This window comes from Eutrigla gurnardus, assembly GCF_963514095.1.
Source record: "Eutrigla gurnardus genome assembly, chromosome: 24".
NCBI lineage: Eukaryota > Metazoa > Chordata > Actinopteri > Perciformes > Triglidae > Eutrigla > Eutrigla gurnardus.
In genome coordinates, this window is record NC_139935.1 from 10,899,312 (window position 1) to 10,917,213 (window position 17,902).

General features: G+C 45.1%; 2 protein-coding genes across 3 annotated transcripts in view; one reads left to right on the top strand and one right to left on the bottom strand.

Annotated features, from left to right (window-relative positions):
* LOC311010061 (scavenger receptor cysteine-rich type 1 protein M130-like) overlaps window positions 1-17,902 on the top strand; it is a gene marked incomplete at both ends in the record, with an annotated part of 155,385 nt that overhangs the window by 31,336 nt on the left and 106,147 nt on the right. Inside the window, 8 exons of the mRNA XM_084004542.1 lie at window positions 1,893-2,180; window positions 4,260-4,574; window positions 4,668-4,952; window positions 6,079-6,393; window positions 6,487-6,771; window positions 9,729-10,016; window positions 15,909-16,199; window positions 17,329-17,643. Coding sequence (XP_083860668.1) covers window positions 1,893-2,180; window positions 4,260-4,574; window positions 4,668-4,952; window positions 6,079-6,393; window positions 6,487-6,771; window positions 9,729-10,016; window positions 15,909-16,199; window positions 17,329-17,643 — 2,382 coding nt within the window. The remainder of the gene's footprint in view (window positions 1-1,892; window positions 2,181-4,259; window positions 4,575-4,667; window positions 4,953-6,078; window positions 6,394-6,486; window positions 6,772-9,728; window positions 10,017-15,908; window positions 16,200-17,328; window positions 17,644-17,902) is intronic.
* Window positions 1-17,902, bottom strand: part of LOC311009672 (uncharacterized protein) — a 54,319-nt gene that overhangs the window by 2,675 nt on the left and 33,742 nt on the right. The window lies entirely within an intron of this gene.

A 17,902-nucleotide genomic window follows, 5' to 3' on the forward strand; every position in this document is an offset into this window, starting at 1 on the left:
CACAACATTTTTTAAAGTGTAGAACAGTGTTTGATCAATAGATCAAAGTGTTTGATGTTTAGTCATCTGCAGGTTGGACCTCCGTTCAATATCGGCGATGTCCGACAGCTCTACAAACACAAACCAGAGAACAGTGGTTTAATCTAGTGATGTGACTTCCGAAACGGGCGTGTCGGCGCTTCTCTGAAGTCCCGGATCGAATCGTTTCGAAACGATGTGCCGAAAAGCGGTTCTGAAACGCGCATGTCACGTGACTGTAGTTCAGTGTGTCATTTATTTATTTTTAATAATGTTTCTTTAATTCAACCTGTATTCTACTTAAATTAAGGAAACCTAAGACCGGCTCATTTCATAGTGGCACATAATTAGGAGTTTTCTTTGGCGCGAGCATGTAGTTCACAGAAGTGGCCACTAGATGCCAATGTAGAGTCAGGTTTCATATTCGTTTCAAGGCTTCAACACATACTGAAACATCGCTTCGAACTGTTTCGAAGCTTCCCTTTGCCCATCACTAGTTTAATCACAAACGTGTCCACGTCGCTGCGAACACAGATGTTAAGTCACGTTGGTAGTTGGCAACGTTTAGTGAGCCAACGGCAGTCAGAGAGTGGCATGCTAACGTTTTAGCAATATCACGCTAGCTGGCTAGCTAGCCGGTCAGCTTACATTACCTGAGGAAGCATAGCCACTAGTTGCTGCTGTTACGAACGTAATCACTGGTTTGCAACGAGGTGAAGCAATTTAAAAATGAAACTTACCGGGAACAGTAACGTTAGTAAAACTCTGCAGCGGTGTATTTTCCCCCGTTACCTTGAGCGTTAACCCCGCCCCCAGCCCCTAACGCAAGCAAGACCTTCTTGCCGGTTCCAGCCCAGCAAGGAGTTGGGGCCGCTTGGGAACCAGTTTTCCTGGCCGAGAGCGGTGCTCTTTGTGCGCGATTGGGCACCGGCTCCGAACCGGCCCTCAAAATGCCTCGGTGGAAAAGGGCCATCTGTGCATCTCTTCACATGAGAGCTGTACTTCCATGTATTTAGACGGTTGGATTGATGGGCTTCTAGCTCCCTCTAGCGGCTGACAGAATGAATTACAGCTGGGGTTCAAATGACATGCTTTTTTCCAACGACTGTGAAACCAATAATATATAAATTTTTATAAATGGACTAGCGTGCAACACAGATTGTGAAGACATGTACATGGATAATTATATATAACTATAAAAATAAAACATTGGAGAGGAGGGGATAAGAATCAGGTTTTTCCCAACATTAGAACAAGTGAAATAGAGCAGGGGTGTGTGGGAAAATAATACATGAAAAGAGAAAACACCTTTGTAGGGAGATTGTCTATCAGCTTTTAAAATGACCGTTCAATTAGCTGAGGACACTTTCATATGTAATCCGTTACTTCCCTTTTGACCATATTTTTGTGAATTTATCCATTTGTATATGAAGTGAAAAGGTGATTTTCTTCCCATTCAGTATCTATCATTAATCATATCTGTCCATTCTTCTACTGTGGGAGGGTTGGGCTGCAGCCAGTGTCTACTTATGTTTTCCTAAGCTGCAGTTATCATTGTTGTAAATAAGTATTTGTGAAATGAATGTTTTGAAGTGGTTACATATATTATTTCTACAATCACTGTATGTATATTCAGTAAGCATCTCTCTGTGCAGCGGTTGGTGTTGTTAGTCCGCCACTGCTCTCTTCAACATCATTTGAAAACATGTTTGTTGATTTTATTTCATTGAATGAAAACAATATATATGTTTGTGTTTCTCCAGGACTCCAGGTTGAAGGAAATCACAACTCAACAGGTAAATAGAGAAATTAACAAGAGAGAAAAAAGCAGAATCTTCACTTCTTTCACTGAAGACTCTCTTCTTTCTGTTCAGAGCCTGATGATGTCAGGTTGGTGGGAGGAGCCAGTCGCTGTGCTGGAACACTGGAGGTGAGACCGGGAGACTGGAGACCAGTGTATGGCTATGACTGGACCCTGAAGGCAGCAGCTGTTGTCTGTAGAGAGCTGGACTGTGGCTCTGCTGTTTCTGTAGGACTGAGAGAGGAGTCCTCAAGAAGACCTGTGTGGAGGATCAGGTTTGGCTGTGTTCATTCTGGATCCACTCTGAGGGAGTGTGCAACATCATTCTCCTCTTCCTCCATCCTGAATCTCACCTGCTCAGGTAAGCCCCTCAGTGACATCATCTATGACATCATCTATGACAGCAGTGTTCCCAGTATGTTCCTTCCTCTGTCCCAGTGACAGTCAGTGGTTTCCTCTGTCTGTCTGTCAGTCTGTCTGTCAGACCTGTGACATCACTTCCTGTTTTAAGGGTCCATCTTGTTGAACGGAGGGTAAATGTGACCTTTCATCTCTTGTCCCTCATTTCCATCTAAAGTCTTACCAAACTCCTTTCAGTAGAGAACTACAAACAGGAAGTAGGACCATATAACAGCTGTGCTCAGGTCATTTCACTGGCTTCCAGTCCATTTTAGAATTGATTTGTTCATGTTAATGGTGTTTTTAAGACCCTACATGGTCTGGGACCCCAATATCTCTCTGACAGGCTTGTGAGGTACCAAGCAGCCAGACCTCTCAGGTGGTCTAGAACAGGCCGTCTGGTTATTCCCCGGCTCTCCAGGAAAACTGGTGAAAGTGCCTTTAGCTTTTCATCATGGTGGGTGAGCCCCGATGCTGTTGTCCTAAACTGGAAACATTCCTTTCTAGCGGCACCGTCCAGGGGCCCGTTCCAGAAAGCAGGCTCAACCAACTCTGAACCGAACCCTGAACTCTGAGATTGCTCGCCACAATCCCGCCTCTCCCCGCTGACGCCGCAGCCTCAGCCAAAATCTCACTCTGAACTCACGTGAGAGCCCTGCGGTCCGCATGGCTACTATTGGCTGAATTTTGACAAATCTTTCAAATCGTAGACAACAGCTTTAATGCGTATAACTGAATGAAACAGTCCATTTGGTGATAAGTCTTTACTTTCAACCTCAAAGAGCGACAGTGTGGTGTAACGGTTAGAAACACTGCCTACGGTGCAGGCGACAGAGGTTACAACTCCCGTGGTTCACAAAGTAGCGCAATGAACTAATAGTCATTTTCATGCAGGTGCAATCCCCACAGGCCCAAAAAGAAAGTGGCTGCAGCTGAAAATTAAGCATAAGAATATTGCACAAATACGTAGACTAAGGCATATGATTTTAATCATATTTCACATATTAAACAGTAAATATAAGCGGCTATTTCAACAAAGAAATTTCCTTTTTCAGAAAACTCCCGTTCGCAAAAAAACCTAAAGAGCTCTGCAAAGAATCTGGATTATGTCCACGATATGAAATGTTGAAAATGTCGGAGAATATTGTTTAGATATGTGATCGGTAGGAAAAACGGTAATTTTCTTCTAAGTAATCAAAATCCTCTCCCGACGTAAAGCTGCTAGAATCCCTTTTATTTCCATATCGATGGTTGACGAGGGGGTTGAAGATATTTTATTGTGAAGGAGATCACACTCTGAAACGGCAATAGTCTCACTCCAGTCTATGGGAAATAATGCCAACGACCCCCCCCCCCCTTTGGATCTTCATGATTCACGTGAATGACATATTTGGACTGAAAATGGTGAATTTTGCTGAAAAATATTATATTCAATGCATTATGCAAAAGAACATTCTGTTATATTAAAATATATCAAAATATTGGTTGGAACAAGTCTGTCTTTCCCAAACTTTGGTTGTGACTTGTCCTTATCGTCCCGATGCAAACTTCCGATCTCGTGCACACATCAAACTGTGCAGCTCTAATGTGATCATCACAGGTTAGCGGCTGCATGAGGACCATGAGGGAGAACATGGACGTCCCCACTATTCTGCAACAGCAGTGCTGTGTGAAGAGAGTGCAACACATTTCTTTGTCACACGGCTGATATGGTGTTAACGTGGCACAGTTGGTGTCTCCCTGCCTTATTACGTGGAGCATCCACAGTTAGTGAAGTGTTGTGTTGTCTGCTTGTGGACCTCGGTGTCACAGTGGGACAGAGACCACATCAGCTTCACCCTTAAGCCACGAGGACACGGGAATGTGATGGAACATGGCTGCAGGCTGTGGTGTTGTAACCATGTGTTCTGGTGTTCATGATGAACTGATGGTGGAATTGTTTTGAGTCCAGTTTGAATCACTGAATAGTTTCATGACATCTTTTTCTCTGGTGTCTGGTGTCTTTTCTCTCTCTCTATTTGATCTTCTATCATCTCTCCAGACTCTGTCAGGCTGCTGAATGGGACTAGTCTGTGCTCAGGCAGACTGGAGGTGAAGTCCAACCAGTCCAACCAGTGGTGGTCCTCAGTGTGTGAAGCTGACTTTGACCAGCAGGATGCAGAGGTGGTCTGTAGGGAGCTTGGCTGTGGGGCTCCTTCAGTCCTCCAGGGGGCGCTCTATGGAGACGTGGGGGCTCCAACGTGGACCAAAGAGTTCCAGTGTGGAGGCCATGAGTCTGCTCTCCTGGACTGTAGAAGCTCAGGCTCAGATAGAAACACCTGCTCACCTGGCAAAGCTGTTGGACTCACCTGCTCAGGTAGAAGAGGAGCTGCAGCTTTGATCTGGTTCATTTCTGTTCTCATCAAACTCACTTTGCTCTTTGACTGACGACTCTCTTCTTTCTGTTCAGAGCCTGTCAGGTTGGTGGGAGGAGCCAGTCGCTGTGCTGGAACACTGAAGATGAGACATCAAGGAGACTGGAGACCAGTGGTTGGCGATGGCTGGACCCTGAAGGAAGCAGCTGTTGTCTGTAGAGAGCTGGACTGTGGCTCTGCTGTTACTGTAGGATCGAGAATGGAGTCCTCAGTCAGACCTGTGTGGATGATCAGGTCTAACTGTGTTCATTCTGGATCCACTCTGAGGGAGTGTGCAACATCATTCTCCACTTCCTACATCCTGAATCTCACCTGCTCAGGTAAGCCCCTCAGTGACATCATCTATGACATCATCTATGACAGCAGTGTTCCCAGTATGTTCCTTCCTCTGTCCCAGTGACAGTCAGTGGTTTCCACTGGACTGAACTGTAAAGTTCTCCAGGACAATGACGTCCTAGAATGTAGAGAAGTGGGCTGGTTTCTGGAAGCTTCAGACCCTCCATAGACTGCTGAGCTTCACCTGGCAGGACACACCTGTCTGTCTGTCTGTCTGTCAGACCTGTGACATCACTTCCTGTTTTAAGGGTCCATCTTGTTGAACGGAGGGTAAATGTGACCTTTCATCTCTCGTTCCTCATTTCCATCTAAAGTCTTACCAAACTCCTTTCAGTAGAGAACTACAAACAGGAAGTAGGACCATATAACAGCTGTGCTCAGGTCATTTCACTGGCTTCCAGTCCATTTTAGAATTGATTTGTTCATGTTAATGGAGGTTTTTCATGTCATGTCCTCATCAAAGGCTCTCCTCAGAGGGATGACAGTGGCAGACATGTTTGCAGCAGCATCCTGGGATTCTCCGTGCCCTTTCATCTGTTTCTATCTGCCAGATGGATCTGAATCCTCCCTGACTCATTCAGTGTTAAATGAGCTCGATGGCCGATGAAGCGTTGACCATCTGGTGCTTTTATGCACACATCAAACTGTGCAGCTCTAATGTGATCATCACAGGTTAGCGGCTGCATGAGGACCATGAGGGAGAACAAGGACGTCCCCACTATTCTGCAACAGCAGTGCGTGAAGAGAGTGCAACACATTTCTTTGTCACACGGCTGATATGGTGTTAACGTGGCACAGTTGGTGTCTCCCTGCCTTATTACGTGGAGCATCCACAGTTAGTGAAGTGTTGTGTTGTCTGCTTGTGGACCTCGGTGTCACAGTGGGACAGAGACCACATCAGCTTCACCCTTAAGCCACGAGGACACGGGAATGTGATGGAACATGGCTGCAGGCTGTGGTGTTGTAACCATGTGTTCTGGTGTTCATGATGAACTGATGGTGGAATTGTTTTGAGTCCAGTTTGAATCACTGAATAGTTTCATGACATCTTTTTCTCTGGTGTCTGGTGTCTTTTCTCTCTCTCTATTTGATCTTCTATCATCTCTCCAGACTCTGTCAGGCTGCTGAATGGGACTAGTCTGTGCTCAGGCAGACTGGAGGTGAAGTCCAACCAGTCCAACCAGTGGTGGTCCTCAGTGTGTGAAGCTGACTTTGACCAGCAGGATGCAGAGGTGGTCTGTAGGGAGCTTGGCTGTGGGGCTCCTTCAGTCCTCCAGGGGGCGCTCTATGGAGACGTGGGGGCTCCAACGTGGACCAAAGAGTTCCAGTGTGGAGGCCATGAGTCTGCTCTCCTGGACTGTAGAAGCTCAGGCTCAGATAGAAACACCTGCTCACCTGGCAAAGCTGTTGGACTCACCCGCTCAGGTAGAAGAGGAGCTGCAGCTTTGATCTGGTTCATTTCTGTTCTCATCAAACTCACTTTGCTCTTTCACTGACGACTCTCTTCTTTCTGTTCAGAGCCTGATGTCAGGTTGGTGGGAGGAGCCAGTCGCTGTGCTGGAACACTGGAGCTGAGACAGGGAGACTGGAGACCAGTGGATGGCGATGACTGGACCCTGAAGAAAGCAGCTGTTGCCTGTAGAGAGCTGGACTGTGGCTCTGCTGTTTCTGTAGGACGGAGAGAGGAGTCCTCATACAGACCTGTGTTGTGGATCAGGTCTGACTGTGTTCATTCTGGATCCACTCTGAGGGAGTGTGTAAGATCAGATTACTCTTCTTTCATCCTGAATCTCACCTGTTCAGGTAAGCCCCTCAGTGACATCATCTATGACCAGTGTTGGGTATAGTTACTTTGGAAAGTAATTAATTAGGTTACAACGTTATCATCAATTAAAAGTAATCAGTTACGTTACAGCGTTACCTGTGAATAAAAGTAACGCGTTAGAGTACTCATGCGTTACCAAAAATTAAAGGCCGTTTGCAGCGCCTCGCACATGCTGCAACTTAAACGATACGCACACAGCGTCCTTTAAACGCACCGAGAAGTTGTGACAATGATGAAAAACGTCAGTCATCCAACCAAATTAACTTTGCAGGATAACAATAAAGACGGTTAGCAATATGCCACATAGCGCTTTATTAATAATTTTTTTTTTATCACACAACATATGAATCAAAAGCCATCCCAGGTAGCCTATATATGAGCACCAAACAAGATTAGGTAACTCCTGAATTTTTTTTAACCCGAACGCAGTTATGAAAGTGCATAAAGTGTGCTTACTTGTAAACACAATCTGAGGTAAACAGGTAGCAGATTCAGATCCATTTAGAAATTAACGACCAGTCAACGATCTAACAGACATTTTAACAGCTGGATCTATCCATCCATCCATTTTCTACCGCTTATCCTGTATTTAGGGTCACGGGGGGGCTGGAGCCAATCCCAGCTGTCATTGGGCGAAGGCAGGGTACACTCTGGACAGGACGCCAGTCTATCGCAGGGCCGACATGTAGAGACAGACAACCATTCACACTCACATTCACACCTACGGACAATTTAGAGTCATCAATCAACCTATCCCCATCCTGCATGTCTTTGGACTGTGGGAGGAAGCCGGAGAACCCGGAGAGAACCCACGCTTACACGGGGAGAACATGCAAACTCCACACAGAAGGAACCCGGGCCGACCCGGGAATCGAACCCAGGACCCTCTTGCTGTGAGGCGAGAGTGCTACCCACTACACCACCGTGCAGCCCCAGCTGGATCTATGTCGAACAAAAATGATAACAGGCCGAATAAAATCGCTCACTGGCACACAGGCAAATGACAAATAGCCTAATAGCCGAACTAAAATACTATTCAAGTGTCACAGGCCTAAATTCACTTTACCATCGTCCACTTACATTTACTCTTCAAAATAGTGATTAAAACGTAGCAGAAGAAGACTTTCGAAACGTCTGTCCGACAGTCGATTTCTCCTGGGAGTAAGAACGAGACTCCACGGGTGCGCTGGAGGGTGTTGGGGTATTGAAGCGCTGACACAGGTAACGTAGGTCAGCAGCAGGCTACAGACGCATCACAGCGCTGCGCCTCCGCTGACACATCCGCAGGTGGCACACTACTGTCTGACAAAAAGCAGGCTGCAGTCGGGATTTTCCTTTCCATATCCGGAGAAATTCTTAAAATAATGGATTACTTTTTTTTTTTAAATAACTGTTACTGATTGCTTGACGCACGAAACTAACGTGTTACGTTACACAACAAAAGTAATCTCACCTGCTCAGGTAAGCTCCTCAGTGACATCATCTATGACAGCAGTGTTCCCAGTATGTTCCTTCCTCTGTCCCAGTGACAGTCAGTGGTTTCCTCTGTCTGTCTGTCAGTCTGTCTGTCTGTCAGACCTGTGACATCACTTCCTGTTTTGAGGGTCCATCTTGTTGAACGGAGGGTAAATGTGACCTTTCATCTCTCGTCCCTCATTTCCATCTAAAGTCTTACCAAACTCCTTTCAGTAGAGAACTACAAACAGGAAGTAGGACCATATAACAGCTGTGCTCAGGTCATTTCACTGGCTTCCAGTCCATTTTAGAATTGATTTGTTCATGTTAATGGTGTTTTTAAGGCCCTACATGGTCTGGGACCCCAATATCTCTCTGACAGGCTTGTGAGGTACCAAGCAGCCAGACCTCTCAGGTGGTCTAGAACAGGCCGTCTGGTTATTCCCCAGCTCTCCAGAAAAACTGGTGAAAGTGCCTTTAGCTTTTCATCATGGTGGGTGAGCCCCGATGCTGTTGTCCTTTAAAACTAAACTGGAAACATTCCTTTCTAGCGGCACCGTCCAGGGGCCCGTTCAAGAAAGCAGGCTCAACCAACTCTGAACCGAACCTTGAACTCTGAGATTGCTCGCCACAATCCCCCCTCTCCCCGCTGACGCCGAGCCTCAGCCAAAATCTCACTCTGAACTCACGTGAGAGCCCTGCGGTCCGCATGGCTACTATTGGCTGAATTTTGACAAATCTTTCAAACCGTAGACAACAGCTTTATTGCGTATAACTGAATGAAACAGTCCATTGATCTAAAGTCTTTACTTTCAACCTCAAAGAGCGACAGTGTGGTGTAACGGTTAGCAACGCTGCCTACGGTGCAGGCGACAGAGGTTCAACTCCTGTAGTTCACAAAGTAGCGCAATTAACTAATAGTCATTTTCATATCGGTGTAATCCCCCCAGGCCCAAAAAGAAAGTGGCTGCAGCTGAAAATTAAGCATAAGAATATTGCACAAATACGTAGACTTAGGCATATGATTTTAATCATATTTCACATATTAAACAGTAAATAAAAGCAGCTATTTCAACAAAGAAATGTCCTTTTTCAGAAAACTCCCGTTCGCAAAAAAATCTAAAGAGCTCTGCAAAGAATCTGGATTATGTCCACGATATGAAATGTTGAAAATGTTGGAGAATATTGTTTAGATATGTGATCGGTAGGAAAAACGGTAATTTTCTTCTAAGTAATCAAAATCCTCTCCCGGCGTAGCTGCTAGAATCACTTTTATTTCCATATCGATGGTTGACGAGGGGGTTGAAGATATTTTATTGTGAAGGAGATCACACTCTGAAACGGCAATAGTCTCACTCCAGTCTATGGGAAATAATGCCAACGACCCCCCGTAGAGGAGCTGCAGCTTTGATCTGGTTCATTTCTGTTCTCATCAAACTCACTTTGCTCTTTGACTGACGACTCTCTTCTTTCTGTTCAGAGCCTGATGATGTCAGGTTGGTGGGAGGAGCCAGTGGCTGTGCTGGAACACTGGAGATGAGACAGGGAGACTGGAGACCAGTGGATGACTATGACTGGACCCTGAAGGGAGCAGCTGTTGTCTGTAGAGAGCTGGGCTGTGACTCTGCTGTTTCTGTAGGACGGAGAAAGGAGTCCTCAAGAAGACCTGTGTGGAGGATCAGGTCTGACTGTGTTCATTCTGGATCCACTCTGAGGGAGTGTGCAACATCAGATTCCTCTTTTTTCATCCTGCATCTCACCTGCTCAGGTAAGCCCCTCAGTGACATGATCTATGACATCATCTATGACAGCAGTGTTCCCAGTATGTTCCTTCCTCTGTCCCAGTGACAGTCAGTGGTTTCCACTGGACTGAACTGTAAAGTTCTCCAGGACAATGACGTCCTAGAATGTAGGGAAGTGGGCTGGTTTCTGGAAGCTTCAGACCCTCCATAGACTGCTGAGCTTCACCTGGCAGGACACACCTGTCTGTCTGTCTGTCTGTCAGACCTGTGACATCACTTCCTGTTTTAAGGGTCCATCTTGTTGAACGGAGGGTAAATGTGACCTTTCATCTCTCGTCCCTCGTTTACATCTAAAGTCTTACCAAACTCCTTTCAGTAGCAGTGGCGTGGCGTGGGGAAAATTTCCGAGGAAGCCAAGTGAGCCACAACCTCTAAGCTGTGTATGTTTTACGGGGTGGGAGCAGAAAAACAGATGTTGCAGTTTATATGTTGCTATTTCCCGTGGTCGGACAAACTATTAGACTCGCCCAGCATCATTTTACCAGGACTTACACACGCTGAGCTCTCTCTCTCTTATTATTATTATTATATGATTATTGAGGGAGCAGGAATCCTTGTCAAAAAGGAGACAGGGCCAGCAGAATAGCCGCTGTAGCTTGGTGCTACCAGCTAGCCACTCAGTGCGGACGTAATTCTCCTCATTAAAGGTCCGAAAACCTTTCTTCCTCTCCGTAAGGACTCCGTACTACGGAGCTACGGAGCTCTAGTTTTGGTGTTGGCCGGCCGTCAGATTTAATCCAGATTTGCTGTTGTAGAGGCAGTTTAGTAAAATTATTTTTTACTAAATACTCCAAATCTCCACCCTCCATAATCGCGCTTAATAAAATAGCTAGTTTATCAAGAGATGAACACAAAGCAACTTTTTATTAAATGATGGTTATATTCTTAAAAAACTGAGGAAGCCTGGCTTCCCTTGGCCTCTGCAAGAAAACTGTTCAGTAGATAACAGAGTACAAACAGGAAGTAGGACCATGTAACAGCTGTGCTCCGGTCATTTCACTGGCTTCCGGTCCATTTTAGAATTGATTTGTTCATGTTGATGGTGTTTTTAAGACCCTACATGGTCTGGGACCCCAATATCTCTCTGACAGGCTTGTCCTTTAAAACTAAACTGGAAACATTACTTTCTAGCGGCACCGTCCAGGGCCCGTTCCAGAAAGCAGGCTCAACCAACTCTGAACCGAACCCTGAACTCTGAGTCGACCAACTCTGAGATGGGCAAATCTGAGTTTTCTGTTCCAGAACAGCTGTTCTGAATTAACTCTGAGGATGTAAAGTCTGAGTTACGCACGTGCCTGCCGACTCTACAAAGCCATCATCAATGGATCTCCGATACTACGATTCACCATGGCAACCGGGAGAGAGTTAGAGATATTACTGAGTTTTTATGTAGAAAACGAGGTCATCCTTAGAAAGCGGACCAACGTAACTGCATCAAAGTAGAGACAGTTGGCGTGGCAGATAATCACTGCCTGACTTAATGTGTATAACTGAATGAAACAGTTGATTGATCTAAAGGTGATAAGTCTTTACTTTCAGCCTCACACTGTGGTGTAATGGTTAGCAACGCTGCCTACGGTTCAGGCGACAGAGGTTCAACTCCCGTGGTTCACAAAGTAGCACTGTTAGCAAATAATCACTTTGATATCGGTGCAATCCCCCCAGGCACAAAAGAAAGTGGCTGCAGCTGAAAATTAAGCATAACAATATTGCACAAATACGTAGACTAAGGCATATGATTTTAATCATATTTCACATATTAAACAGTAAATATAAGATGCTATTTCAACAAAGAAACTCCCGTTTGCAAAAAACCTAAGAGCTCTGCAAAGAATCTGGATTATGTCCACGATATGAAATGTTGGAGAATATTGTTTAGATATGTGATCAGTAGGAAAAACGGTAATTTTCTTCTAAGTAATCAAAATCCTCTCCCGACATAAAGCTGCTAGAATCACTTTTATTTCCATCTTGATGGTTGACGAGGAAAGGACGGACATTGTTTTCAGTTGGTTCAGATTCCGGAAAAAGGCAGAGACATGTAGGAGAAACTCAGGGTTTGTTGAAGCAAACCTGCCAGCGAGCAGGTTAGGTCAGTTACTATGGTAACTGACCTAAAGGTTCAGGTCCCGGGCCCCAGGAGTCTGGTTGAAGGTCTGGATTATTACTTTTATCGTGTTCTTTCTTTTTATTGGTTTTAACCTACATGTCACCTGTTGCTTTTACTATACTTTATTTATCCTTTAGTTTTTTATTGACTTGTCTTATAGATTCTAACTAGTTGGTTGCTTCTTTTCATGTATTTCTATTCCTACTTTTTAAAGGATTTGATTCACATGCATCATTGATCACATCTGGTGCTTTTATGCACACAAGGGCTGAAGTTGGGTCTCAGCTTTGGTCGGGACACTGCCCAGCAACCCCACTGTCTAGCAGCTACGCTACTACTTACTCTCTAGGTGGGGAAATAGCTTTGGATGTCTCTTTTCTTTTTCCAGACCTGCAAACTCAGAGGGGCTGAAAAAGGTGACATATTTTGCCAAATAAACCTGAGTAAACCACCCCCCAAGAAGATTTTTCTGTGGTTTTAACACATAAAGAAGCATTCTGGTGTACGTAAGGGTAAAGACAAGATTTTCTTCAGGTAAAAAATACAAATGTAGTAACTAGTGCTGTCAAAAACGCGTTAATCTTTGCGTTAATTATGAAATATTTAATGCATTATTTTTTTTAACGTAATTAATGCAGCTGTGTTTTGTTTACTTCCCGTGGCGGCTGATGTAAGACCTATGACAACGTGTGCCACAGAGCCGTTAGCCATTAGTTTTTAACGGAGTTCAGCGTAAAGCCCAAGTTATGCTTCCGCGTCAACACAACGCAAGGGGGCTTGCGGACCCCTTACGTCCTTGCAGAACCCCCTTACGTCCAACGCAAGGGCCTGACGTGCACCTCCCAAAAATCCTAGACGCGCGTCGAGGCGACCCAACACCAACGCAACACCAACGCAGCGGCATCGGCTGTGATTGGTCCGCTAACTACATCCGCTGGAGACCGCTATCCGGTTTCCACTCATAAACACCGCCATTTAAACTTTTAATAGGCTACTTTTATTGTTTCACCTCGTTTTATTGTTTGCACCTTGTCGCTTTTGCACAAAGAAATAAAACACCAAGTTCTGAAAAATAATGGATGTTTAAAGCCGAAAAGTAAACAAATAGGCTATAACGAGGCTAACGACAATATACGTCAAGAGTCTCGGTCGGTCGGTCAGACTTTACAAAAAACATAGCGCCCTTTACCGGTGTGGCGTTGAATTGCATTTCGACACGTAAACCCAATGCAGAACCATCACGGTCTCCAAGCAACTGCATGGCCATTGTGTGGCCGTTGCGTGATCACTACGCGGAAGCATAATCGGGGTTTAAGATTTTGGCTGAGGCTGCGGCGTCAGCGGGGAGGGGAGGGGGGCGATCGCGATCGCAGAGCAGTTTTTTTTAATTATCCCGGTAATTTGTCTGCATGAGAAACACTAGATGTGGCGTGTGCTGCTTTGTCCTCTGACAATGTAAACAGACTGGTCTGTCTCAGTAACGGGCTGAATGTAAAGGAGGACTAAGCTGAATTGTTGTTCTATGGAGTGAAAAGGATTTATCATTCTGACTTCACAGCAGAATATTTCCTTGTTCTTTTTTCCATATTTGCATGTTCTATTGTGGACCTTTTTGAAATGTTCTGTTAGTGCATATAAGAAATATGCCTTTTTCAAGCTGACAGTTAATTTTGATGGCCTTGATGGTTTCTTTGGAAATCTGTAGTTCACATGAGAGAATCTGTGCTTAAAGTTAAAAAAGCTGCTAAAAATAGTATTTAAATTTAAATACTTCCTTTGTGTTCATTCTACATAAATTCCATCATTTTACATTTAAATATCCATTATAACATACTTGCGATTAATTGCCATTAATAACGGCAAATTAATTAGTTAATTTTTTTTAATCAATTGACAGCACTAGCAGTTACAGATCAACAACAATAAGCACACAAACACTTATTACAGTACATGTAATCATACAAACCCAGCAGAGGCTCTGAAGCAATCATTCATCAATCTAATTACAGTATATACATTTAAAGTACTCATACATATGCATATTCTAAAAGCACAAAGGACATATCTCAGGACCTACAGACACCCTGTGCTCAAATAAAGTATCGTCAGTAATTATGAGACATGGGATGGCTCTAATTAATTTCTTGTCTCAACCTTTAGCCAGGCCCAGCTCCATCTGCACCTCAGCCCTGACGCTAGCTGTGCTACATAGATAGCGTCTTCCTCTTTGAGCTCTCATTCTGGAAAAGAAGTGTCCAGATATTATCTGCTGGGTCAGCGCTCCTTCTTCATAATTACCTCTGAACTGACGTTGATTGTAGGCTAACGTTAATACACAATTCAGTCACGTTAGCTGACGTGCTAACTAGCTGACCAGCTTTCCATTATAAACTTGTTGGAAAAGGTAACGTGAGGAAAAAGGAATCACGACACACTTAAACTTCATTTAACATTAAACACCGTATTATATCGTTGGCAGATAACGAGACTTACCTCAAAGCAAGTATCATTGAAAAGTGAAGAAGACGACGATGCCGTTATCTTGACGTTCCACCAAAGATATTTGATTGTGAAGGAGATCACACTCTGAAACACCAATAGTCTCACTCCAGTGTATGGGAAATTCCACTATTTTCATGCTTTATCATCACTAAATTCTCCCGATCTACATTCCAGACTTCTGGAAAAAATGTCCAAAATGGTCCATTATGAAGAATAAAATTCATATTATGGAGCTTCAAAGTCAAAGGTTTTATTTCATTAAAAGAAAGAACAAATATGTATCTTTATCTGGTATGAATCCCATTAGGATCATCAAGTGCCCACATGGTCATTTGGGGGTCCAAATATGGGATTCCAAAAGAGTCACCTCTGCCCGAAAGGGTTTTTGCACCCCCATAAAACCCCCACCAGTGGTACCCTTCAAATTCATTTTCTTCAAAGTTCCCAAATGTAACAAATAATCCTGTTTAGAATAAATATGATCATTAATCATGATGCTAGGGGCACCCATTCATCCATTTTCTACCGCTTATCCTGTATTCAGGGTCGCGGGGGGGCTGGAGCCAATCCCAGCTGACATTGGGCGAAGGCAGGGTACACCCTGGACAGGACGCCAGTCTATCACAGGGCGGACATGTAGAGACAAACAACCATTCATGCTCACATTCACACCTACGGGCAATTTAGATTCAGCAATTAACCTATCCCCATCCTGCATGTCTTTGGACTGTGGGAGGAAGCCAGAATACCCGGAGAGAACCCACGCTTACACGGGGAGAACATGCAAACTCCACACAGAAGGAACTCTGCTCACTCGCTCTGAGGCGACAGTGCTACCCACTACACCACCGTGCATCGCTAGGGGCACCCAAACAGTGAAAAATCACACATGCCGTCAAATTTTTTTAGGACTTTGGTGACCCACCTCTCACCCACACAGTAAGGAATGTTGATTCTTCTGATTCTAGAACAGAAGTTATGGGCCTCCAAAAATGCCAACAAATGAAATGTGAAATTCCAATGTGTCAAAAAGGGGCGTGGCACTTGAAATTCAAAAAAATGAAATGAAATGAAATTAAACCGTTTGAGATATTGACCTGAAACTTCAGATTCCTTTGTTTGGTAACATAAGGCATATTTTCACCGCTTTTCAGCAAAATCTGAGAGGTGTCATGTACATGGGTGGCTGAGTTGGCACGAAATGACCCTTTTCTCTTTGACTGACGACTCTCTTTTTTCTGTTCAGAGCCTGATGATGTCAGGTTAGTGGGAGGAGCCAGTCGCTGTGCTGGAACACTGAAGATGAGACATCAGGAAGACTGGAGACCAGTGGTTGGCGATGGCTGGACCCTGAAGGAAGCAGCTGTTGTCTGTAGAGAGCTGGACTGTGGGTCTGCTGTTTCTGTAGAATCGAGAAAGGAGTCCTCAGTCAGACCTGTGTGGAGGATCACATCTGACTGTGTTCATTCTGGATCCACTCTGAGGGAGTGTGCAACATCATTCTCCACTTCCTACATCCTGAATCTCACCTGCTCAGGTAAGCCCCTCAGTGACATCATCTATGACATCATCTATGACAGCAGTGTTCCCAGTATGTTCCTTCCTCTGTCCCAGTGACAGTCAGTGGTTTCCACTGGACTGAACTGTAAAGTTCTCCAGGACAATGACGTCCTAGAATGTAGAGAAGTGGGCTGGTTTCTGGAAGCTTCAGACCCTCCATAGACTGCTGAGCTTCACCTGGCAGGACACACCTGTCTGTCTGTCTGTCTGTCAGACCTGTGACATCACTTCCTGTTTTAAGGGTCCATCTTGTTGAACGGAGGGTAAATGTGACCTTTCATCTCTCGTTCCTCATTTCCATCTAAAGTCTTACCAAACTCCTTTCAGTAGAGAACTACAAACAGGAAGTAGAACCATATAACAGCTGTGCTCAGGTCATTTCACTGGCTTCCAGTCCATTTTAGAATTGATTAGTTCATGTTAATGGAGGTTTTTCATGTCATGTCCTCATCCAAGGCTCTCCTCAGAGGGATGACAGTGGCAGACATGTTTGCAGCAGCATCCTGGGATTCTCCGTGCCCTTTCATCTGTTTCTATCTGCCAGATGGATCTGAATCCTCCCTGACTCATTCAGTGTTAAATGAGCTCGATGGCCGATGAAGCGTTGACCATCTGGTGCTTTTATGCACACATCAAACTGTGCAGCTCTAATGTGATCATCACAGGTTAGCGGCTGCATGAGGACCATGAGGGAGAACATGGACGTCCCCACTATTCTGCAACAGCAGTGCTGTGTGAAGAGAGTGCAACACATTTCTTTGTCACACGGCTGATATGGTGTTAACGTGGCACAGTTGGTGTCTCCCTGCCTTATTACGTGGAGCATCCACAGTTAGTGAAGTGTTGTGTTGTCTGCTTGTGGACCTCGGTGTCACAGTGGGACAGAGACCACATCAGCTTCACCCTTAAGCCACGAGTACACAGGAATGTGATGGAACATGGCTGCAGGCTGTGGTGTTGTAACCATGTGTTCTGGTGTTCATGATGAACTGATGGTGGAATTGTTTTGAGTCCAGTTTGAATCACTGAATAGTTTCATGACATCTTTTTCTCTGGTGTCTGGTGTCTTTTCTCTCTCTCTATTTGATCTTCTATCATCTCTCCAGACTCTGTCAGGCTGCTGAATGGGACTAGTCGGTGCTCAGGCAGACTGGAGGTGAAGTCCAACCAGTCCAACCAGTGGTGGTCCTCAGTGTGTGAAGCTGACTTTGACCAGCAGGATGCAGAGGTGGTCTGTAGGGAGCTTGGCTGTGGGGCTCCTTCAGTCCTCCAGGGGGCGCTCTATGGAGACGTGGGGGCTCCAACGTGGACCAAAGAGTTCCAGTGTGGAGGCCATGAGTCTGCTCTCCTGGACTGTAGAAGCTCAGGCTCAGATAGAAACACCTGCTCACCTGGCAAAGCTGTTGGACTCACCTGCTCAGGTAGAAGAGGAGCTGCAGCTTTGATCTGGTTCATTTCTGTTCTCATCAAACTCACTTTGCTCTTTGACTGACGACTCTCTTCTTTCTGTTCAGAGCCTGATGATGTCAAGTTGGTGGGAGGAGCCAGTCGCTGTGCTGGAACACTGGAGGTGAGACGTCAGGGAGACTGGAGACCAGTGGATGGCGATGACTGGACCCTGAAGAAAGCAGCTGTTGCCTGTAGAGAGCTGGACTGTGGCTATGCTGTTTCTGGAGGACG